Here is a 24,048-nt window from a genome sequence, read left to right on the forward strand (position 1 = left end):
TTCCGAGGTCACGTCATTTTTTTTATTTTTTTTATTTTTTATTTTAAATGCTAGTCAGCAAATCAAAGGAGGCGCAAAAATAACAGTGTAAAATATTTTGCACAGATGTGAATTAACTAAAATCAAAAATAATTAGCAAAATTAAAAAAAATAAAGTAAAATAAATTATTTATAGAATGCTCTGAAATGTAGACACAGAACACTACAAATTGTTTATCTGATATACAGAAGCTGAATAATATAATATAATATAATATAATATAATATAATCAATCAATCAATCAATCAAATTTTATTTGTATAGCACATTTCAGCAGCAAGGCATTTCAAAGTGCTTTACATAATTTTAAACAGTGAGAAAGAAAAATAAAAAGAAAGTAATAAAAAGATAAAAAGAAAAGATAAAATCACAGCCTAACAGGACAAGGCCTCCAGCCTTGCAGCACCAGGCTCCGTCCGCCTGTTTCGCGAAAATTTTGCGCTAGGACTTTCGCTGTCCTACGCGGATTTTGTGCATTAATAATATAATATAATAATATAATATAATATAATATAATATAATATAATATAATATAATATAATATAATATAATATGGCGATATTCAATCTTTGATGGTTAAAACCCCCCCAACTATATTTTCGTGCTTTTCAACGCAGTAGCTGAAGTAAAAAATAAAACAATTTAACAGTAAAATCGGAACTAAAATGTAAGTCGGGGAAACAGATATTTTTGTTGTGTACAGGAGTTGATGTAACACCAGTAAACCGGAAGTACTTGGATCTGCTAAAACGATCGTTTTCGTTAGCAGAATTATTTCTATTTTCTAATTTAAAAAACATGTTATTGATCTCGAATAAGAATATTACATAAACTTTAACGTGAGTATGATAAAATAATTCAATGTTTTCCAGTTTAAATTGTTTTAACGTATAGATTATGCCCCACGTTAGGCTTTGCTAGTTAACATTAGCTTTCACGGCGCCTAATTACTCTTCATTTCTCATCGCTAAATACCAATACATATAAATGTGTATATATACATCTTTTGACACTTGTCTCTTTTGTCAATATTTTATTTATTGTGGTTAACTGTGAGCAAATTGCTGCTACAAAAATAATATCCTATTTGTAATCCTAGTTGTTAGTCTAAAGCACTAAGATTTATATTGTTTCTGAAGGGAAACGAAGTCTTTTCTGACACTTTAACACAAGTACAAGATTTTTTTCCTCAGTCTTCAGTCACAAGTTTTGATTACCGTCAGGTCACCAATTTTCACATATTCTTCTGAGATTTTTTTGTGTGTTTTTTTTTGCCTCAACATTTAGATGTCCATGTCTCACCTGTACGGGCGGAGGGAGGAGGAGGAGGAAGGTGTGGAGATAGAGAGCTTTGAGGTTACAGACTGGGATCTGGCCAATGAGTTCAACCCGGAGCGTCGCAGGTTCAGGCAGACCAAGGAGCAGGCCACCTATGGGATCTGGGCAGACAGGGATTCAGATGAGGATGAGAGACCTAGCTTCGGTGGCAAAAGGTAGTGGCATCTATGCCCATTTCTGTTGACAAGTAATAATAGGTTCAGTTAATGTGTTTTGTAAAAATATTAATACCCATGATCTTTTTTCCTACATTACAACCACTAACCAAGTATTTTTAATTTAATATGTTAGACCAACACCAACTGGTAGATCTGGTTTTATGCAAATAAAAATCTTAAAATATTGTTATTCATTTACCAGGTCCAACTTCTCCACAACTTTCTCCCTGACTTGTCTGCTGCGTGACTCGTTGACTAATGTTCGCTGAGGCCTTCACAGATCAGATCATTAATTACACACAAATAGGTTCTATTTGCAAATAAGTTATCTGAATTTATTTATTTTTTTACACTAGATTTTATTTAATATGCTGAATACAAATGTAGCAAACAACATTATGTTGGCCTAGCATGTAAAAACTTATTAAATGTCTAAAATATATAGATATTTGATGTAACATTAGTAAACCAGAAGTTCTCGGATCTCCTGAAATGATCCTTTACGTTAGCAGAGTTGTTTTCTGCTAACAAAACAATTTGTGGTTGGACAAAATGTGGAACATTTTTACTGATCTGATACATTATTCAAGTCACTGTAAATGATTGTGACATTTTTTTTTCTCCAGGTCTAAAGACTACACTACTCCAGTGAGCTTTGTGAGTGCTGGTGTGCGTAAGACTGCAGCTGAGGAGAAACAGCAGCAACAAGAAGGAGGTTCTGATGACTCTGATGACGATTCCCCTCCAGCTCCTCCTCCTCCTCCACGAGCGACGGCTCCCAAGAAACTTCAGATGGTGAATTTATTTATGTCTGCATTTTGTCCATTCGCTAACCATTATTTTAAAGAAAATATAGGGAAGAGTAACTAGCCCTTCTTTTAAAATGCTTTGTTTTTCTAGGGTACTTTCGGTGGGAATCAGTCCCAGAGGTTTGCAGGTGGCATACAGTCTGGTAAAGGGATTGGAAACTGGGAGAAGCACACCAAGGGAATTGGACAGAAACTTCTGCAGAAAATGGGTTACCAGCCAGGAAAAGGTTTGGGCAAGAACGCTCAAGGTGGGTAGAACTGACAGTGATATCATCTTGTTGTGTAATTTTGTTTACATTTCAGAGGAGGAGAGGTGGTGCAGTTGGGAAACTTTAACATAAAGTTCTCTGCCATTGCTGCAGGTATCGTGAATCCCATTGAGGCCAAAGTTCGTAAGGGAAAAGGAGCAGTCGGTGCTTATGGCAATGAGCGAACTCAGCAGAGTCTTCAGGACTTCCCTGTGGTTGACTCTGAGGAAGAGGAGGAAAAGGTAAGCTACTGGAACAGATGTCGCCTTTGACACTTTTCCCATTTACATCCACTGTTGTTGCTTTTCATAACCTGTATGCTGATCCTGCAGAGCCTCTTTAGCTGTATTTGTTTTTTGTTTTAAAGGAATTTAAGAAAGAGTTAGGCCAGTGGCGTAAGGATCCGACTGGGACTGCAGGAAAGAAAAAACCAAAGTACTCCTACAAAACTGCAGATGAGCTAAAAGCCAAAGGTAAAATAGCTTATCGGGGCACACCGGCATCTGCAGGAGAGCTGGCACAAGTCAAGGTATGTCAATGTCTTGGATTGGATTCCTTCATATATGTTCACATGGATTACACAACAGTTTTTGGGGGAGTTGGGCTATTGTGTTTAAGCTTAAAAAAAAAAAGCACTCACATTTATGGCCCTCACACACCAGGGTATATTGTAAAGTATGCAAGGGTACATACATTCTTACTTTTTCAGACATTGAAATCATCCTTATTTATTCCTCTCCTCTCTCTTACATCATTGCTAACTTCGAATGGTTTTATATGGATTCTTACTCATTAAATTTAGAAAGCAGGATTTTTTTTGTTTATATGTTAGCGAATGAGTCATACATGTCACAATGTTCATTTTTCACTGCACATACGACCTCTGGAACAAAATGAAGAGTTTAGGGGATGAATATCTTGAACATGTGAGTCCATTGAAGCCTGCTGTTTAGCGTTTTAAACATAATTTTCCCATGTTTCTCCTGGTTTAGGTCATAGATATGACTGGCAGAGAGCAGAAGGTTTACTACAGCTACAGCCAGATATCCAACAAACACAGCGTTCCAGATGAAGCCCCACCAAGCCTGTCCACCCGCGATCAGAAAGGATCTGGCTTTGCTCTCCCTGAGCTCGAGCACAACCTGCAGCTTCTGATAGACCTCACAGAGCAGGACATCTTACAGGTGAGGGGAAACGGTGAAGTGCATTCAGCAAAAAGAGCAAGACTTAAACTTCAGAAAACATTAACAATCTGAGGTACAAATGTGAGAGTTATCAAATGGTTTCTAAGCTTCATTTCTTTCCCTGGCGCATGTTTTCGCAGTCCGCCAGGCGTTTGCAGCATGAAAAAGACGTGGTTGTTTCTCTGAGCCACGAATCTCGAGCCTTGCAGAGCCGACTGGACACCGAGCAGGATGCCATTAAAAGAATGGAGACAGTGTTGGCCTTGGTGGAGCGATTTCCTACGGAGGAGACGGCGCCGGGCGAGGGGCCAACCCTTCAGGTTTATGTTACGCTGATTGCACTCTGAAGAGCCTCTGTCGTCGAGCATTTTGAGTTTTATAGTTTCAACCCTATTCTTTTAATGGCTTCTTCTTCCTCTCTGTTCAGGAGTGTGCCCGCATGTTTGAGACCCTGCAGACTGATTATTATGAAGAGTACAAGACAATGGGGCTGGGGGACCTGGCTGTCGCTGTTGTACACCCGTTACTCAAAGAGAAACTCTCCTCCTGGGACCCTCTCAAGGTATTCTTCTACTATCATCACAGCTGAAGAAAATGATGACTTTTTTAAGTGGTGCCAACATATTTGTCTGATTATTTCAGGACAGCTCATATTGTCTGGAAGATATTGGTCAGTGGAGAGCAATCCTCGAGTCCCAAGACATGCACTCCAGCGGTCCACATTCAAACATGGATCCATATCACAGGTGATTGTAAACAAAAAAACAAAAAAAGAGAGACTCAGATGTGCCTTGTGAAGAATTTGTGCCAAACAGAATTTCTATGTAGTCATAATTGACATGAGTTTCCTATTGATTTTTTGCTTTTAACAAAGCATTTCAAACATTATTCTCTTTTTGTGGGTGGAGTAATCACACAATTAGAGAATTTTAAATACAAAAAGTAAGCGCACAAGTTAGAATTTGATGATATTCTTTAGTCCCCACTGCATTAAAATTATGCATGGGATCTTAAATATATAAATAATGATATTTAGATAAATCCTAATTAGCAGCTTGCAGATAAATTTTGCACCCATGAACAAACTGGCCTAATTCTGATATATTTGATGGCTGTTTTTATTAGACTATTAGTAGGGGCGAATGTGTATTCATTTGTACATAAATGTAATCCTATTTAGATTAAAGAAGTTCCCAGTCAATTAAAATATGTAAAATTAATTCTTGTTTTTAAAATTCCGGTTGTCAATGTTTATAAACGTGTAAAAAAAAAAAAAACCTTATTTAACAGCAGCTTTGCTGGTTATAAGAGGATGTAAACGTCTGTTACTATATTTTAGTTTGCTTTTGTAAAGTGTCTGATGTACGTTTATTCATCCAGACTGTTGTGGGAGGTGTGGATCCCAGTGATGCGCTCCTGTGTGTCCAACTGGCAGCCTCGACTAGTTGGGCCAATGGTGGACTGTTTGGATTTGTGGGCCCCTCTTCTCCCCCCGTGGATCCTGGATCAGCTGCTGGAGCAGATGATCTTACCCCGACTGCAGCGAGAGGCAAGACAAAGACCGTCTCGCATGCTTGTGTATCCTCCCTAATATCAGCGCCGGAAGACAGATATTAAGAGCGAACTTCTTCCTTGTTGAAACAGGTGGATAACTGGAACCCTTTGACCGACACCGTCCCCATTCACTCCTGGATCCACCCGTGGCTGCCTCTGCTCAAAGCCCGCCTGGAGCCTCTTTACCCGCCAATCAGGAGCAAACTGTCCAACGCTTTGCAACGGTGGCATCCAAGTGACGCCTCAGCCCGCCTCATCCTGCAGCCGTGGAAGAATGTGTTCACAGCAGGAGCATGGGAGGCCTTCATGGTGAAAAACATCATCCCTAAACTAGGTTTGTCCTCAGGGGTGCTTAGGACTGTGTTTGGCAAATCCATTAATGAATGTCTACTTTGCTGCTCTCTGTTCTCCATTTGTTGTGGCTGCTACTAATGGTCATTTGTCTTCTGTGCACTTCGGAAGCCTTGTGTCTGGAAGAGCTGGTTATCAACCCTCACCAGCAGCAGATGGAGCCATTTCACTGGGTGATGGACTGGGAAGGCATGCTGTCCCCCTCCAGCCTGGTCTCGCTTTTGGATAAAAACTTTTTCCCCAAATGGTTGCAGGTTAGTGAATACACTTGGAGTAAAACAAATCTTATGGACATATAAACAGTCTGTACATTATTAAGCTAATTATGTAGCGAGATGTAAGTAGTTTAAATAACATTAAGAAATTTGGAAAATTCTATATATTTTTCTGGACTATGATTTGTTTACAATCAAAGATAATTAAACTCCAACCAAAAACGTTCAACTACCAACAGAGACGAACAATATCAGTTTTATTCTACAACTGTAAATGTAATTGTAAATTTAGGGAAGGAAATTCTGCAGAGTGAAATAAGTAGTAAGGCAATTCTGGAGTGCTACTTTCATACGGCATCATTTCTCCCTATGACATTAAAACGAAAAGCAGAGTGATAGTTGTAAAATTTGTCTTCTGCACAAACTTAACAGCTCAGGACTATGCACTTCCTGGGGAGGAGACATCAGAAGGAACTGATCAGCCAATCAGAAGTGGATCTGAGATCATATGAGGGACATCTGATGTTAGACATTCAGTTAAAAAAAGCAATTGTGCAGATTTGTTTATGGTACTTATAAAGAAATCTCAAAGTTTCAATAATATAAACAAACTTTTACTTTAGTATTTACTAGTTATTGTTTTTACCTTCAGTCATTTTACAAATATAATCTTTCTACTTAATTAAAAACAGTGATATTGTAGGGATCCTGGAGTGTCATCTGTAGGAACAGGATGTGATCTAGTTAGACCGTTGATTCTACAAATTTATTGAGGATTTATAGAAAAGCATTTCTAGTCAGTAATAATATTTTAATAACTTTAATGTTATGTATCTGTGTTGGTTAAAGGTGCTGTGTTCGTGGCTGAGCAACAGTCCAAACTATGAGGAAATTACTAAGTGGTACCTCGGCTGGAAAAGCATGTTCAGCGACGTCTTGTTGGCGCAGCCGCTCATTAAAGAGAAATTCAACGAAGCTTTGGACATCATGAACAGAGCAGTGTCTTCGGGTATGGGACATTGTCCATATTTCTTTAAAATATGTACTGAATAATCTTTAAAAATGTTGCTTTGCCTTAAAAATATATTATTGCGTCTCAGCTTGTCTTTCTACTGAAAACCTATTGTGACACTTGTTCACTTTTACAACCACAGGGGGATACATGCAACCAGGAGCAAGAGAGAACATTGCATATCTCACACAGACAGAAAGACGGAAGGACTTCCAGTACGAAGCACTGCAGGAGCGCAGGGATGCTGAGAGTGTGGCTCACAGAGGCATCAGTACTGGTGTGCCAACAAACTTTAAAGATCTCATTCAGACCAAAGCAGAGGAGAACAACATCGTCTTCATGCCCTTAGTGGGCAAACGGCACGAGGGGAAGCAGCTCTACACATTTGGACGTATTGTGATCTACATAGACAGGGGGGTTGTGTTCGTGCAGGGGGAGAAGACTTGGGTTCCCACGTCTTTGCAGAGTCTCATAGATATGGCAAAGTGAACTTTGCCATATCTATGAGAAGCATTTGGTTTGTTGTTTATAAAACAATTTAAAAAGTAAAGCAACTTTTTCATGTAACTTTAGCACAGTGGTCATTTGTCATGTCTATAAATTTTTAAAAATGTCAGATTGAATAAAAATAATTACCATTCATAGACTGCTTTCCACAAATAAAACCTGTTTTCTATTTTTCTTTCTTTGTTAATGACTTCTCTGTTAGAATTGACATTTCTTCAATGCAACTTTGGACTTTTTATGGAAAGACGACATACAAGTTTGGTCCTTAAATCCTTTTTCTGCAAGTTTATGACAGTAATATCAGATACAGCATAAGCCAACTCATTACTTTCATTATTGATGCAACAATAGTGGGAATTGTCTATGGGAATGGAACATCCTGCAGTAAGCTGATGCGAGAACAAACATCTCCCTCAATAAAACTTAGACTTTAGAAGCAACGCTGAGCATCTGCCGCAGTAACTATACCAGGAAGCTGAAAATTCAGAACCCAAGATTTCAAAGGTTATATGCTGCTTTACGAATTTGAATTAAGAGTTACTCTGTTCATCCTCACCAACTTTAACTAGAATAGCATGAAAATGCTAGAGCAACAGAGAAAAGACAGTAGAGTCACTCTCCTTTTTGGAGACCAAATTCTAGTAGAGACACAAAAAGACAGCCCTGTGAATAATAAGGACTATCTTAACCTGTCTATAAGTTTTAACTTCATGTTAATAGCTATAAGATAATCCTGGCTAAATTAATCAAGAAAGGTAGAAAATGTGCAATAGCTTAATTCCCCTGATGAGTCTTGCAAATTTCCAGTAATACTCATTTGGAAAAGTTTAATGTTTTGTTTCCGTATAATTTATTTTAATATAACTGACGTGACAAAACATTTTTGACACTGAAAGAGGTAGTCCTGGTAACCACATCATAACACTAGGTGGCAGACTTATTTATGCTTATCCTGTTTTGGTTGTTGATTATTGGCTGATCCGGCTTCCGTCGATATTCGGCGCTTTGTGGTAAGACATTATAGCTCTTTTTGTTGTTAATTTGTCATTAAACTACTACGGTGCCGTTTTTTCAAACAAATTGGTGCGTGAGTAATTTTGACACATAATAACAAACATATCCTATTCATTATAGTCGTCAGAAAAGACGACTGTTATCGGCTGAACCTGTTAGCAGCTAAGCTAACACAGGCTAGGTGGCTAGCATTAGCATACTTCTAACATGTTGCTAAACTGAGGTTTCATGTCGTTTCTTTTATCCGGTTTATGCACCCATATGTACACGTAGATGGCCATGTCGACCGATGCCTTAAAGAAGAGAAAGTCGAAGGTTCTCCGCGGTGAAGGAGGGACCCCAGAGACGAAGCGAGGCCGGGGGGAAGTGGACCAGGTAAGCACACAACCAGAGAACCGACGCTCTGCAGACATTGTGTCTTCATCTGATTTCATAACCATTTTAATAAAATGAGAATATTAACATGATAAACGCTTTTACATTTTCTATAAATATAATACAAAATAACTTCTGGAAAGGAATAATTTAGGACACCTCTATATTTAGCCCCACGTAAATTGTCAAAAACTAGTTTTAGTAATTTCATAATCGGTGTAAATGATTCCTACACGTTTTCTCCGCATTTTGGTGGAGGTTTGTCCTCTTTAAGTTTTGGATATTTAGTTCTTAAGTGTTAGTGAACACAATGGTAAGATTAAAAGTGCTGTCTGAGGCCTTCAGATTGTAGCGGGGGTGTGGAAAGGCTGAGAAGAAGAATCTGAAATCAACCTACAAGTGGAGGGCATTCAAAACTACTGTCAGCACAAACTTGACATCCATTAAGCTTGGAGATGCTGCAAATCAGAGAGGCTCATCATCACAGAATCCACTGTGAATTCTTGTATATATTAGAGTCTGCTGGAGGGAAGTATGAGGCCTACTGGAAAACAATTAAAGCTGAAGCAGAGGTGCACCTTTACTATGCATGCATGATTTTGTGTCCTTGCTTAATTAATTTTATCTGCTCATACACACATGGCTGCATGCTTATGTAACCATAACCAACACATGAAACCATCTCCAGTCACATATAATCATGGGGGTTAGTCTAGTAAATTGCCATGAGAAGCCAAAGGAGAGTTTTCTAACTTCTGTTCTCTGTTTAATGCATACAACTAGGTTTTTTTATGTGTTAAAGTCCAATTAAATGACTTTCTTGTTTTGTTTTTCTTTAGATCAAATTGTGATTAGCTGTTGATGTATGAACATTTTCTTATTAAAAAAAACTATATTCCATAGGGCGTTGTAATTTTTTCACAATGGATTTTATTGACGCACTCATTTAGGATAGTGTTGACATCTTGAAGGAAACAAAAGAGAGAGGAAAATATTGTTTAACTGCAACCTGCATCATCATTGTGTCACAAAGAGGGGACAAATACGGGGAATTATGACCAAAAAATGTTGTTTTTGATTTAGATTAATTGAAACCATTTAACATTGATGACACAATGAGAGCAACAGGGAAGAGGTGACCTATAAATGCAGGTGGATTCTTAACTTTTTAACTATTGCTTCATTCAGGATCTTCGTGTCTATAATGAGGAGGGGGAGCTGGACGGCAGGGACCCCGAGCAGGACTACCTGCAGTACAAAGAGTCCTGTGAGAGTTTGGCTGCAGTCATGAGTGAGATCCAGGAGCTGAAAGCCAACGGCGCCAAAGAGGGGGTAAAACAATCGATTCATCATAAATGTAGTTTCTCATTGTTCTTAATTGAGAGTACCTAAATTCAATTCAGTGTGGTGTTTTGTTTTCGTCACAATTCTTTATGGGGTTGCAATTCAGTAAAAAAAAAAAAAAAAAAGTACTGCTAAAAAAAGTACTGCTTATTCATAAACCCCACCTATATACAGAATATATTCAGAAAGTAAAACTGGACTTTTAAGTAAGAATTTGTTTAAAAACAACAAAAATGCATCAAATGACAGGAGAAAAGACATTTTGCCAAAATTAAGCATAGTGGTTGCTATGAAAATCAGTATTATTTTGAACTCATCCAACAAACTGACAAGCAAGTTAAATGTCAGATCAGTATAACAGAGAATGAAGGAGAATTTTTTTTTCCCTCACACATAGTCATAGACATCGATCAGTGATTAACTACTTGCTACATTTAAAACTCGTCTCTTAAAATTGATAATATTTCTTCAGATGAATCAATAATTAAGAAGGGAAATATCTCCAAGTTGACTGGAAGCAAGGCTGCAGATATTTAGCTTCTCAGATTCCACCCCTCTTGTTATCTGCAGTGCGTGCAGGAAGAGGACCTTAAATATCTATATATCTAACTGGTGTGTTTCTCCTCAGAGTGCCGAGGTGGAGCTGAGACGCATGCAAGGCTGCATCCACTTCATGAACCTGAAAAAACTCAACCGTTTGGCTCACATGCGTCTTAAAAGAGGGCGAGACCAAACCCACGAGGTAATTCTCCCACAGAGCTACAATGGAGTTAATGACAGACAAAATAAGTTAAGTTCTACTATTCTAGGTATTCTCAAAAAAAAAAATGCTGATGCGAGTTTACTTTGTGCTGATCAGTGAAGGAGTGTTGAACTAAGCACTTTTGTCCTCGCAACGTCTAACTGCGGTAGATGCTACAGTCTGCAGAAACAGTTTGAGTGCGCTTTGTGTTACATTGTAAATGTTCACTGTAGATCGCATTTAAGCTCATTAATCTTTGATTCCACATAAACCTGGTCCTCAGTTTTGGCGTACCGGCAGGTATAAATGTATCGGTGTTTATTTTGCGTCCGTCAGGTGATTCGTCTGGTGGAAAAGCCTCACCAGCGATTAATGTTTCTGTCCTCAGGCAAAGCAAAAGGTCGACGTGCTTCATCTTCAGCTGCAGAACCTCCTCTACGAGGTCATGCATCTTCAGAAGGAGATCAGCAAGTGTCTCGAATTCAAGTTAGTGTGAATTACTCTTTGTCAGATGAAACATTTACAGTTTTATTGAGACAACGTACGTCATTGGCGTCGCACCAGTTTACCTTGGCATAAAGGACTGGAAGACGGTGCCGTGCAGAAATATTTATTTTGTCATGTTACGACCTCAGAGTTTGATGTATTTTATGTGATAACCCAACAGAAAGTAGTGCATTATTGAAGATAGACGATGTATTAAATTTTTATTTCTACTAAAATCCTGAAGTGCGGCGTGCATTTGTCTTCAGCCCCCTTTACTCTGCTACACCTAAATAAAATCAAGTGCAACCAGAGGTTTTCAGAGATCACATAGTTTATAGAGTCCACATGTGTGTAATATCAACTCTGTTCTGTAAGGACCTCAGAGAACATTAGGCAGTAAAACATTTTTATGAAGATGGTGACACCATCAGGCTCCGGGGATTATTTTCCTCAGCAGAGACAGGAAAGCTGGTCAGAATTAATAGTAAGATGGTTGGACAACACAAAGCCAGAGAAATGGAGGAACGGCTTAGATAAAAATGTTTTAATGTGTTAGAATGGCATAGTCAAAGCCCATACCAAGTTAAGGACCTGTGGCGACGTTTAAACATGCCAGTTCAAAGATGCTCTACATTCAAACTAGCTGAGTTTGGTGTGTTTTGCAAAAAAATAATGGATAGTCATTTAATTATTTGAGTGTTTATTATGGTTGGAGCTGCAATAAGAAGGAAATGTGGATCTGTAAAGTCATCAGGGAGCCACTGATTGTAAATTCATGCCACACTTTTCAGACTTTTCTTTGTAAAATATTTTCAAAGCCATATTTTCTTTTCCTGTCACTTCACAAATACATAATAGGTTATATTAAGTCCATCATATTAAAGCCCAATAAAATACTTTGAAGATTACAGTTTAATGAGGTTCAATAGATATTAATACTTTCACATGAGATGTTGTTACAATACGCTTTTACGTATTAAAATTAAAATTTAAAGACTTCGATCAAATGCGTACAAACAGCACAACCCAGTTACACATAAAGCAAACCTCAAATGTTTCACATTTTCAGATTTATATTTTTGTCACATTGATTAGGATCTTTCCTGCTTCAGATCCAAGCATGAAGAAATTGACCTGGTGAGCGAAGAGGAGTTCTTCCAGGACGCGCCGCTGGAGATTTCCAGGCCCAGCCTGACCAAAAATGACCCCCACCAGCTGACACTGGCAAGACTGGACTGGGAGCTGGAACAGAGGAAGAGGTGGAAAAACTGGAAGCAGAGTCATAATAACTTGGTGTTGCTTTTATTTGCTCTTGGAGAGATGAAAGAAGTCGTTAAGCTTTAGTTTTTGGAATCCAGGTTGGCGGAGAAATACGAGGAGTCACAGTCGACAAAGGAGAAAATTCAGAAGACCATAGAGGTGAAGAAGGAGCATCTGAGAAGCCTTCAGCCTGGACTGAATGCCATCATGCAGGTGAGTTATAAAAAGTTACAACAGAAAACTGCTGCTATTCTGTTTATGTTGAAATTCTAAGCTAGAGAACTTCCTCCTCATGCTTTGTCTCCACAGGCGTCTCTCCCGGTGCAGGACTACCTGTCCATGCCGTTCGAAAAGACCCAGAAGCAGGCAGAGATTGCCCGTCACCTTCCTCCTCCGCTCTACGTGCTGTTTGTTCAAGCAAATGCTTACGGCCAAGCCTGTGGTGAGTCGAGACAGAATATACCACCAACGAATAAGAAATTTGAGTTTGACAGCTCACCACGCGGCTTCGGCTTGATAACTGATTTATGTTTTTTTTTTTTTTTCATATTTCAGACAAGAACCTGAGTGTGTCGATCTGCGGTGACGTGGACGAGGCCAGGGCCCTTTCCAAGCCTCCTGATGATTCTCAAGGTACATGCAGCGCCATGTTGATGCCACTGGAGTCTGTCCACATTAAAAACTCAGCTTCTGTCCTTTTTCTTTTTTCTTTTTTACATATCTGTTCTTCAAAATGTGACATTTCTGTTCCCAGATGATGAGAGTGATTCAGATGCAGAAGAGGAGCAGGAGAAAACGGTGAGTTTCAGGCCAGGTCTTTACTCTAGGATACACACACACACACACACACACGCTCAGAGGTTAGTGAGTTCAGTTGCTTTATAAATACTGTCTTTGAGTTGGGCACAGAAACCCTTGCCTGAAGTTTTGCTTTCCACACACTGTGGTCAGAGAGTGGCAGCGATCAATCGATGGCAAGTGGGGGATTCTGGGAAATATTTACCCAGATCGGGGAGGTGACTGTAACCCGAGTCCGTCTGGGACATGCTCTCTCAGCAGCACGGCAAAGCTGGATTTTAACATCTAAATGGACGAAGGTTTAGTTGTGACTTAAAGATATGATTTATGAACTGAAGGTTGTGACACAGTTTTAAAAAACTGCAATTTGAGTATTTTTTTCCAGGTATAACGATGTTTGAAAGAGATGGTGGAAAAATATGTATTTCCTGACTTTATTTCCTAAAAGTTGTAGCCATCCATCTGCCCATTTTTCTTCTGTCTGTACTTTGGTTTTCCGTTCATCCACGAATATGTGTTTATTCATATATCGGTCTGTCCATTGATTTGGCCGGCATTCATCCATCATCCATGTGTCTGTCTGTCTGTCCATCCGTCTGTCAGACCGAGCAGTAAAAAGGCCTGCGTTGAAAATCAACCAGCTCCAGTCCTCAACCTGTTCTGTATGTCTGTCCCTGGTCCAACACAGTGGCTCATTTGTATGAATTACCCAGTCAGCATTTCACCAGACTCTACAGGAGCCTTTTAGTGAACAACTTAATTGCTTCATGTATGTTAAGCCAGGAAAACATGGAGGACTCGGCCACGCCTGTCCAGGCCTGCTCTATTATTTGTCTTTCTCACTATTTTACCATCAATTAATTTCTTATCTCTTTTTATTTTACTTTTTAATAATCTTCAAAGGTAAAAAGTTAAACTTTTATGTCATCACGTAGTGCTCTCTACAACCTCTAATTTAACAAAAGGAAAATGTTTCTTTCCATTTCTCCACCAACCCTGTCAACTATTTGCTTCTCCAAGTGCATCTCAGAAACATCTTCTGCCTTTTTTTTGTTTTTTAATGTTATGTCTTGGTGGCTGTGTGTTTGACAGAAGAGAAGAAGGCCGACAACAGGCGGACAGCTGGACGACAAAAGACGAGAGATGCTAAAAAGACACCCTCTGTCTCTCAGCTTGGACCTTCAGTGTAAAGGTAAAGGTTTTCTCCATTTCTTCTTTTTACACACCGCACATCCTAATATTTACAGTAGTTTTCTCATGCACACTTTGTAACGTGACCACATATTTCATATTTGCTGTGCTGCGATGTAACTCCATATTTACGGTTGTATGAGGGAGAAAACGTGAGCGGCTCTGCTGTGGCATGACACCGCTTGACCCTAGTGTTCCCTCTGCTGGCAACAAAGGGAACACGGCGACAGATTATGGGGGAGATCTGCATTGCAGGCGTAACTCTACCTAATGTGGGAGGGGAGGGGAGGAAGCGGAGGGAGGTAGATACTTGCAGCATCGTAGGTCTGCAGCACCTACAGCATCTTGTAAGCATTTTCTCTCTCTGCTTTGTTTCTGCCCCAGTCTCTCTTCATGATTTCCACCCCCCCCTCACTCTGCTGCCAGCAGCCTTTTTAGTGCAGGAAAAGCAAAAATAGAGCAGCGTAGGTGTGAGTGACTGACAGCGTGTCACTGAGTTCAGTGTTACTGCAGAGACGGGATGTTAAAAGATGACCATCAGCGTAGTGCGTGCTCCCCAGGTGTGGCGAGCTGCCACACTGACCACGCCCCGTTGTTGCTCTCTAACACGCTGCAGTGAGCAGTAAACCCACGAGGGCTATCGCTGGGAGGATTAATGAAGGAAGGATGAGAGCTTGTTAAGATAGCAGTGAATTGGATTTTTTTTTTTTCCCCCTCATTATCCCTACAGATGGCAGCACTCTGCATCTCTACTTCTTCTACCTGATGAATCTGAATATTCTGACTGTGAAGACAAGAGTCTCTACCTCCACCGACCTCAACGCAGCCATCAGCGCTGGGTGTGTATAAACTCAACTCGGCGTCAGTCTGGAAAACTCTCAATGTTTTTACCTAGTCCCTTAGTCTGGTGAAAGAAAATGGTTTGGGACAAATATGTTTTCCACAATGATAACCTTGTTTTTAATAAGTGATATCCATCAATCTCTTCTTTCATCTGTTGTTGGTATATTCATCTTTTTGCCCCTTATTAATCAGATTATCCATCCAATTAGCTGTACTGAATAATTTAATCTAGTAATCATTTACTTTGTGATAATGATGAATTCCTTCCTTCCCATTGAACAAATTCTGCCCCAGTTTTTAAAAGAATCAACACAGTATCTAAAATAATTGCTATTAAAGTAGGGCTTAAAACAAACAAAAAAACACTTGAAACAGACTAAAAGTCGTAATGAGATACATTTACTGTTAATCAAATTCATTTCTATTTAAAAGGCTTCAGCTAAAAATTGGGCCCTGTCTCTTTAAGGAGCTCCTGCTCTTTCTGACACTTCGCTTTCACTGTCATCACATCAACCTTCGTCCGTTGCACCATTTACAGCCATCTTAGGAGCGTTGGACTGAGAGAGAAGTAGTTTGTATGATGAGCTCAGCAGACATGCAGTTCCACCAGGTTTTTGCTAATTGCTGCTGCACTAGTCTGAAGGAGCTGAGAACTTTTATCTCCATGGAGGAGCAGTGTGGAAGAGGACATTTTTTTCTATCCTGATTGTTTGTATTTCTTCTTTAAAAAGAGGCTAAAAAGGACTGAGAAGTCTGGAAATTCAAGTCTGATGAAGTGTTGGAGTTAGAAAGCTCATAGAAACCCTGCATTTAAGAGTCAGTAGATGCTCTGACAGTGTTTTCTTTTCTCCAGAGAGCTTCTTAAATCGGAAACTCTCCTGAGTTGTCTCTACACCAGTGACCAAGGAAGAGAAACTCCCAATCCAGCCAATCGCTACCAGTTTGACAAAGTCGGGTAAGAACATCGAGCAGATTATAATGTTACATATCAGTATGTTGAAGAAGGATTAACATGTAATTCTACTTTAGGATTGTTTCCTTTGCTGACTATGTGGAGGAGCTGGGATATCCCTACATGTGGGTCCAGAATCTGGGAGGACTTCATTTCCCCACTGAATCTTCAGAGGTGTGTGTTGACATCCTGAGGTGCTTCAGGAAAGCGACGCTGCAGCTGTTAAACACCGGTGTATGTCTGTGTGTTTCCAGGGCTTTCTGGTGGGCAGTTCTCTGAGCGCCAGCCACATGGAGACCACCATGAAGCTGCTGAGGGGCCGAGTCCTGTCCCGCTTGGCTCTGCACAAACAGTTTGCTTCTTTAGGTGACTCACTTTACAATTTCTGTGAAATAATCCTAATCGTGGGTCGCTTGTGCAAGAGGTTGACTGTGTTTGTGGCTGCAGAGCACAACATCATTCCGATCTCCGCCGAGTGTCAGCACCTGTTTCCTGCCAAGATCATCTCCCGTCTGGCTCGGTGGACCACCATCAGTCAGCAGGAGTACTTGGTAAATTCAAGAAGAAACCAGTTCAACATTTTTCATTAAAAGTTCACAGTGTTGCTCATGCTCGGTGTAATCTCATCTGAAGGAACTGCCCTATACCCATCATGTAACTGAAGCTGGACTGGCCAGAGAGACGGACCTGTACTTTATGGGAGTCATCGAAAGAGGAACAGGTAAGTCCAGCCACTGACACCATAAATGGAGTCATTTGTTGTGAATCCTTGAAAACCATCATGGCTGCTTTCCCTTTAGCGTGTCTTCACGCCGCTGTGGTCCTGAGTCCCCGCTACCCAGAGATCTCTCCTCTGTTCTCCCTGTCCCTCAACTGGAAGGGAGAGTGCAGCGGGCGCAGTGACGACAACCTGAGAGTACGGACATTTCAGCTCATTATATCCTCAAATTCTGTTCTCAGTTTACCGTTTTAGTCCTGTAATACAATCAGTGCCTTGCAAAAGTATTAATGCTCATTTAACCTTTTACCATTTGGCCCTGTCGGCAAGCCTAAATGTATCTTATTGTCGTTGGCAAACACAAAGTAGTGCATAATACAAAGTGGATGAAAAGGAGGATTTTCAAACATTTGCGCCATTAAATATCCGTCCATACTCAGCTTTATGTCTTCTAGCTTTGGATATCTAGAGACTGAAATTGCTTGATTTTAAGGGATGTGAATACTTTAAGATTTTATATAATGTTTCGTTATCTGAATACCTATTACATTTTTAGGCCGTGGAGAGTGAAGTGAATGTGTTCAAAAACGAGCTTCAGGGCCCAAAGCCTGGCCATCAGCTGCTGACCAATCAGATTGCACGCCTGTGCGTCTGCTTGGACGTGTATTTGGAGACAGAAGTGCAAGATGACAGTGTGGAGGGGCCTCGGGAATTCCCACGAGAAAAGATGTGTCTGCGTACTGTCAGGTATCCAATTTTGTCATAAATTATAGATTTTTAATTATTTAATTGTATGCTAAATAAATTTACCTTTAACATCCTCTCTCTTTCTCTCTTTTTTTTTTGTTAAATTCAGGGGTCCAAACCGCCTGAAGCCGTTCAAGTACAACCACCCTCAGGGCTTCTTCAGTCACCGTTAGACCTGCGTCCTTATTTGTCCTTCTGAAATCGTGTTTGTACCTCCTAGCAACCCAAAGTCCCGTTTTAAAGATTTTGCAAATAAAACTTCTCCTTGTTGTCATCTTTAATCATCATAGATCTTGTTTGTCTGTGACTAGCAGGCTCTATTTCACGTCGTTTTCCATTTAATCTCTTGATTGTCCTCTGTTCTCCAACCTTTGTCTTTCCTGCTCTATTTTTAGCGATGTGAGAGCAGGCTGATTATTATTCCACTGTAGTTCAGTGGAGGGGTAAGCTGAGTCATTTCCACAGAGACAAATGCACACAAAATGCAACATTTTGCATTGTGTGTGCAGGTAACCGTTGACCCCTCTTTCATTGTCCAGGCTTTACTAGTGGCAGGGCAGCTTGGTATTGAGAATTTTGCTGAGATGCATTTCATTTTTCGATCAAACACGTGTGGGAGGTTCTTTGTGATTTTGGGAAGAGGAGATTTTTTTATTTTTTTTATTTATTCTTGTAAGCCCTCTGGTGAAGATGCTCATTGCTGACTGACCTGAGTCTGATGATTTTCATTCATCAAATGTAAACAGTTCTGCAGAAAGATTAATTAACGCTGAATCAGCTTATGATAGCTAATTTAGTAGCACATTTCATATAATCAGTCAAATTTAGATTTGAGTCTAAATCGACACCAAAGTTTCACGTTTGTCCTGTATTCCTTATCCTCACTGAGTCGAGTTCTAGGTGCTAAAAACGGTTTTCTGCCATAAGCTGGAGGGCACTCCGTCTCATCCGCTCCTTGATATTATTATCGGGAGGTTAGAGGGTTAAACAAATGGTGGCATAATGCCAGTGAGGATCCAGTCCTGTATCAGTGATCAGGAACCTATTTTTAGTATAACGTGGAGTATGCATCAAACACATGCTGCTGTGGCGGGAGGGGCCGGAGGCAGAGAGGTTGGAAAAGCTGCAGGAGGAGGAATTACTTTACTCTGCCTCTAATTCGGTGCTCTGCAGCTTTAGTGAAGTATCGTTTGCAATAAGGACAAAGCTGCCGGAGCATGCATGCATCCTCAGAGTCGGTCAAAAGTGTGTCTCAGAGAAAGGTGAGCGTTGTCTACACGCCTAATCAAAACTACAAAAGCATGTTTTCTTGCTTGATGTGTCAATTTCGCAATTTTTTTTTCCACATCTGACAGTTTGAATAAGGGAAACCACACCCCTGTTTCTGCAGCAGTCGCCTGCTCTGTGGCACTAATGCTGGGAATTTCCTAGAAAGATAATTGTCTCCTATTCAATTGACATAGTCAGACATAATCAATTACATTTGTCCCTATTGATTAAACAAGCGGGTTCTGAAAAATGAACAGCCTCTGCTGCTGTTTTTACATGTTTATCCCCTCGCCTTGGTAATAAGGAATCAATAGCACTAAACTGGACCATAAAGGTCCTCCGTGAAGACAGGACTACTGATTTATACATGAGCGTGATCCGCTGCATGTAAGGCAGGGTGCAGAGGCTGCTGAGGATGGGCACAGCTCCCCCTCTCTTTAGCCGCAATGCAGTGCAGTAACTCCTGGCGTTTACCTTTCTGTGGTTTCACACCTTGTATGAGAGCTTCTGACACTTCATTAATCTCTACCAAGAGTTCCTATGCTGCATACTTCTGCAGGACTGTAATATTTAAAAAAAAGAGAGAGAGAGAAAATGATGCCACACAGACTTTTTATGTTGTTTTTTTTTATTGTTTATTTACTGTTTCATTTTGCATATTCTCAGCAGTTTATACATAGCACAGTCATCATTGTCTTAGCATTTGCAGACTGGAAGAGTGAGACGCCACCGTTCGCCTGTCTGGAGAAGCAGCATTATTGGTGCACAACAAGCAAAACTCAAGTCTTCCTTAAATTATTCATCTGTAAATAGAATATAGAGATTTCTACCTCCCTTAATAAACATATTTATATATATATATATATATATATATTCAATATTGCTCACAATCATTTAGCTTGATGTAGTTTTGACATCTCTGCCCTTGAAGGCTCGTGTGGGCCCGCCGGCCCCGTCAGGATTCGGTTTAAATGCACTTGATGTCCGTTAAGGGCGGTTGTCACATTCACATAAGGAGTTTAGAGCATTCTGCATTCACTACAGTCATACAGTCAGAAGCTTCAGGGGGAGAGGGGGGCTGTAATGGCCATACCTGGGGAGCGGTGGGGTTGTTTGCTACAGAAATCAATATTGCTTACGTACTGTTACCTGCCTGAACAGCTGGGTGCGCCCAGCTCCTTGCTCCTGCTCTGCACCCTTCTCCTCCTTCCTACTCTGTTCTTTGGCATCTCCTTCTCCTCCATAGGTAAAAATGCAGCGATCAGTCTCACTTCTTGGCCTTCTCCTCCTTGGTTTCCTTTGACTCAGTGCTAGAGGACTTTTCAGCTTTTTCTGCCTTCGCTCCTTCTTTGCTCTCCTCTTTACTCTTCTCGTCTGGCTTCTTCTCCTCCTTTTTGCTCTCGGTTTTCTCTGGTTCTACCTTGGCTGCGGGCTTTTCTTCAGGCTTTTTTTCCTCTTTCTTGGATTCAGTTTTCTCCGGTTTTTCTTCAGGCTTCTTCTCCTCCTTCTTGCTTTCGGTTTTCTCAGACTTTGCCTCAGGCTCCGGTTTCTCTGGTTTGGGAGCAGCGGGCTTCTCCTCTTTAGCAGGAGGACTGCTCTCTTTGGGCTCGGGCTTTGGAGCAGGTTTGTCCTCAGTGGGCTTGCTGGGAGTCTCAGGTTTTGATGTTTCTTCCTTTGTCTTCTCATCCTTCTTTGCATCAGGTTTGTCCACCTTCTCTGGCTCTTTTTCCTTGGGTTCCTGCTTCTGCTCCTCCTTCACAGGCGGCTCTTTCTCCTTCTGCTCCTCTTTGGCTGGCTGAGACTTCTCCTCTTTCTTCTCCTCCTTTGGGGTGTCTTTGGCAGCAGCGGGCTTAGCGCTCTCCTTTTCTGGAGATTTTGATTCAGGGGTCTTGGGAGCCGGAGATTTGGATTCTGGGGATTTTGACTCGTCTCCTGCAGGAGACTTGGCAGGGGATTTGGCTGCTGGTGATTTGGATTCTGGAGATTTTGGAGGAGATTTAGATTCTGGTGATTTCTCAGCAGGAGATTTAGCTTTCTCTTCTTCACCTTCTTCCTCTTCTTTCTCCTCTTCCTTTTCTTCTTCCTCCTCCTCCTTCTGCTCCTCTTCCTTTCCTTCTTCCTCCTTCTCTACTTCTTCACCTTCTTCATCCTCTTTGGTTTCCTCGTCTTCCTTTTCCGCTTCCTCTTCTTCCTCCTCCTCTTCTTTCTTTTCCTCCTCTGCCTCCTCCTCTTCATCATCTGCCTCTTCTGTCACCTCTGTCACCTGTGTCTCATCCGTCTGTTCCTCCACGATCACAGTGTCTGAGATCTCCTCGCTTTTTACTTTGACGTGGGCTGAGATCCTGCTCTCCAGGTAGGTGTACGGGCTGCCACCTGACACAAAGCGGTTCTCCTCTCCCTCCAGCAGCTTCCTGTTTCAAAACCACAAATGGTAAAAATGTTGAAGACCTTTGGTAGGAGAATCTAAATAGTAAAGAAAAAGACGTGTGCACTTTGACCAGCAAACCTGTATGCAGCGATCTCGATATCCAAAGCCATCTTCACATTCAGGAGTTCCTGATAGTCCCTCAGCTGGCTCGCCATCTCCCACTTGGTTGTTTTCAACTCGTTGTCAAGCTGATTGATGGTCTCCTGCGAAATGAAAACACAGAAACCTCAAGATAAGGAGTCACACTGAACATTTGAGGAGATTATGTGTATGTGTGTGTGGGGGTGGGGAGGAGAGGGGGGATGGGAGTCCCTATCTGGCACCTGGAGGGAGGTGATGTCATCCTGGTGTCTGTCTTCACTCTCCATGCGCTGTCTCTCCAGCGACTCCTTGGCTCCTCGCAGGGTCTCCAGCTCGATGGTGCGGCTCTGGAGCTGGCGGCGGTACTCTGCGATCTCCTCCTGGGAGCCACGGATCGCATCCTGGTTGGACCTGGCGGCGTCGGACAGGCGCTCCATGCGCACTGCAGGTGTAAAAAAAAAAAAAAAAAAGATTACACATTCAGAAGCCACGTTTCTGTTTTAGTTTCACAGCACCGATTGATATACATGTCAGATTAGATTTGTCATCTTGAGACTTTTTGGCAGTCCCTTCCTTCACCGCTGGGAGAGCGAGTAACCTTGACACTGTCCATCTGTCATTTAGTCTGACTCAGCTTCCTCCCCTTCAGGAATGACGCTCTGCTGCAGTCAGCTGGACTCAGAGGTCACGCAGTTTGCTCTTTTTACTCACTCAGAGCATCATGGAAATAGGCTGCACAAGTTTTATGGCACCGTTGTTGGGTTTTCAGCGCAATAAAGGCTTAAAGTCATAGGAACTGTGGCTGTACTATTTTTTTTATTTATTTAATTTAATTAATTATTATTATTATTTATTTATTTTTTACAAAAATATAATAAGCCAATTGATTTTAGCATAGGTACAAGTACACAAATTTAGGAGAAGACGCTCTGATCCATGCGTTAATTTGTCCCGCTGTCTAAGCAACGAGCTGTGTCCCTGAAGAGGAGTTTTATTTTTTGCATCCATTACCATAAAAAAATTCACTGCATGCAAGGGAAGCAAGCCAGAGTGCAAATGAGTCTCCTCTCTGCGTGCCATCTCACGCCTGCAGAGCTGTCCTCGCTTTCTGCGAAAATTATCATTACGCGGCGTCGATGCGGCCACCAATTGCGGTGAAATCCGAATTGTGTGTCAAAATATGTTTTCCTATCATTTTTTTTTCTCTTGGAAAAGTTTGCAACCAGATAATTAATGCGTATTAATAGATACGGAGTTGTTTTATGAGAAAATGAATCACTACAGCTTTTATCTGACATGCGGAGAAACGGCTTCAGCACCATGGACAGAGGGACTTTGCGGCTTTTGCTCTGAAACTTGTCCCTTTGGCCAGCCTCACCTTTGAACCACTCCTCTGCGTGCACTGCGCTCTTTGACGCGTGGCTGTCCAATTGTGAGCGGATCTCTCGCAGCGCGCTGGTAACGTCCGCCTTGAGCGTGTCCCTCAGGTCGAAGCTCACCTGGGCGCCCTGAATCTGCGCCAGCAGCTCCGCCACCTCCTCCTCGTGGTTCTTCTTGAGGAAAGACGCCTCCTCCTCCAGGGCGCGGAGCTTCTTGTCCAGCTCCAGCCGCGCCAAGCGGCACTCCTCCACGTACTTCTTCATGGCGCGGGCGGCAGCCTCCAGCTCCTCGCGGTTGCGCGCCTCGTCTTCCAGCCTGACCTGCAGGTGCTGGATGTCTTCCTCCAGGTGTTCGTGCTCCAGGGCGGCGCGGGTCTTCTCCCCGGTCAGCTGCTGCAGGAGACCCCTGAGGTCGTTCAGCTCCCGCTCGTAGTGCTCCCCGACGGAGATGCGCCCCGCCTGGCTCTGCCGCAGCGCCGCCGCCTCTGCCTCCAGGTTGCGGTTGTGCATCTCCAGGTTGCGCACCTTGTCGATGTATCCGGCGAAGCGGTCGTTGAGAGCCTGCAGGATCTCCTTCTCGCTCCTCCGCGTCATGTCGCCGTTGAAGGTCTCCAGGCTTTCGATGGAGGACGGCTGGCTGTAGGTGAGGCGGCGGCGCTGCTGGGAATGGAAGCCGCTGGAAGACACTGATGCGGGCCGAGCCTTGCGGTACGAGCTCGGGCCCATGAAGTGGTGGTCCACCGTGAAACTCATGTTGGCCAGGCCGGGGGAGAACTGACTGCAAAGGAGGGAGAGCGCTGCGCTTTTATAGGAGGGAGGGAAAAGTCGCTAGTCAGCACAAGGGCGCTGTATTTTTAAAGAGACATCTTCTCCTCACCTCCTCCCCCCCCCAAAAAAAAAAATCTACCGGCTGCGCAGAAATAACTGAGCAGCTGAGATGCTGAAACTACAAACCTCAATATTAACTTTATATAATGCAACACGCACCTCATCTACTTTTTAATA

General features: G+C 41.8%; 3 protein-coding genes across 3 annotated transcripts; 2 read left to right on the forward strand and 1 right to left on the reverse strand.

The window, feature by feature from the left end:
- Positions 1 to 742: 742 nt before the first annotated feature.
- On the forward strand, positions 743 to 7,574 carry tfip11 (tuftelin interacting protein 11). The gene is made up of 15 exons (XM_015027651.1): positions 743 to 879; positions 1,328 to 1,533; positions 2,163 to 2,331; positions 2,437 to 2,593; positions 2,708 to 2,835; positions 2,961 to 3,122; positions 3,586 to 3,777; positions 3,918 to 4,097; positions 4,205 to 4,339; positions 4,420 to 4,523; positions 5,158 to 5,326; positions 5,422 to 5,665; positions 5,794 to 5,936; positions 6,747 to 6,906; positions 7,052 to 7,574. The coding sequence occupies exons 2-15, from the start codon at positions 1,328 to 1,330 to the stop codon at positions 7,396 to 7,398; spliced, it is 2,496 nt and encodes an 831-aa protein (XP_014883137.1). The 5' UTR covers positions 743 to 879; the 3' UTR covers positions 7,399 to 7,574.
- Positions 7,575 to 8,321: 747 nt separating this feature from the next.
- thoc5 (THO complex 5) lies at positions 8,322 to 18,167 on the forward strand. Its single transcript, XM_015027657.1, has 20 exons — positions 8,322 to 8,426; positions 8,704 to 8,805; positions 9,994 to 10,137; positions 10,778 to 10,891; positions 11,280 to 11,377; positions 12,490 to 12,636; positions 12,736 to 12,850; positions 12,947 to 13,079; positions 13,193 to 13,270; positions 13,392 to 13,435; positions 14,528 to 14,627; positions 15,357 to 15,465; positions 16,323 to 16,424; positions 16,499 to 16,595; positions 16,676 to 16,787; positions 16,869 to 16,972; positions 17,055 to 17,142; positions 17,222 to 17,337; positions 17,696 to 17,886; positions 17,996 to 18,167. Exons 2-20 carry the CDS (start codon positions 8,704 to 8,706, stop codon positions 18,057 to 18,059), a joined length of 2,058 nt encoding a protein of 685 aa, XP_014883143.1. The 5' UTR covers positions 8,322 to 8,426; the 3' UTR covers positions 18,060 to 18,167.
- A 1,604-nt stretch (positions 18,168 to 19,771) lies between these two features.
- On the reverse strand, positions 19,772 to 23,867 carry LOC106944583 (neurofilament heavy). Its single transcript, XM_015027655.1, has 4 exons — positions 23,043 to 23,867; positions 21,907 to 22,106; positions 21,662 to 21,786; positions 19,772 to 21,566 (listed from the first exon to the last, which is right to left on the reverse strand). The coding sequence occupies exons 1-4, from the start codon at positions 23,794 to 23,796 to the stop codon at positions 20,423 to 20,425; spliced, it is 2,223 nt and encodes a 740-aa protein (XP_014883141.1). The 5' UTR covers positions 23,797 to 23,867; the 3' UTR covers positions 19,772 to 20,422.
- Positions 23,868 to 24,048: the final 181 nt, after the last annotated feature.

The sequence above is a fragment of the Poecilia latipinna genome, unplaced genomic scaffold (genome assembly GCF_001443285.1).
Source record: "Poecilia latipinna isolate Pla-1442-1.1 unplaced genomic scaffold, P_latipinna-1.0 Scaffold104, whole genome shotgun sequence".
Classification (NCBI taxonomy): domain Eukaryota; kingdom Metazoa; phylum Chordata; class Actinopteri; order Cyprinodontiformes; family Poeciliidae; genus Poecilia; species Poecilia latipinna.

What these genes read in the sequence shown, in the direction of transcription:
- tfip11 (XM_015027651.1), top strand. Translation starts at nt 1,328, where the DNA reads ATGTCCATGTCTCACCTGTACGGGCGGAGGGAGGAGGAGGAGGAAGGT. An exon ending in CTGAGGAAGAGGAGGAAAAG is followed by an intron (nt 2,836 to 2,960) that starts GTAAGCTACTGG and finishes TTTGTTTTAAAG; the next exon opens with GAATTTAAGAAAGAGTTAGG. An exon ending in GCGAGGGGCCAACCCTTCAG is followed by an intron (nt 4,098 to 4,204) that starts GTTTATGTTACG and finishes CTCTCTGTTCAG; the next exon opens with GAGTGTGCCCGCATGTTTGA.
- thoc5 (XM_015027657.1), top strand. Translation starts at nt 8,704, where the DNA reads ATGGCCATGTCGACCGATGCCTTAAAGAAGAGAAAGTCGAAGGTTCTC. An exon ending in TGCTTACGGCCAAGCCTGTG is followed by an intron (nt 13,080 to 13,192) that starts GTGAGTCGAGAC and finishes TTCATATTTCAG; the next exon opens with ACAAGAACCTGAGTGTGTCG. An exon ending in AACGCAGCCATCAGCGCTGG is followed by an intron (nt 15,466 to 16,322) that starts GTGTGTATAAAC and finishes TCTTTTCTCCAG; the next exon opens with AGAGCTTCTTAAATCGGAAA.
- LOC106944583 (XM_015027655.1), bottom strand. Translation starts at nt 23,796, where the DNA reads ATGAGTTTCACGGTGGACCACCACTTCATGGGCCCGAGCTCGTACCGC. An exon ending in CGCAGAGGAGTGGTTCAAAG is followed by an intron (nt 22,107 to 23,042) that starts GTGAGGCTGGCC and finishes TTACACCTGCAG; the next exon opens with TGCGCATGGAGCGCCTGTCC. An exon ending in ATGACATCACCTCCCTCCAG is followed by an intron (nt 21,787 to 21,906) that starts GTGCCAGATAGG and finishes TTCATTTCGCAG; the next exon opens with GAGACCATCAATCAGCTTGA.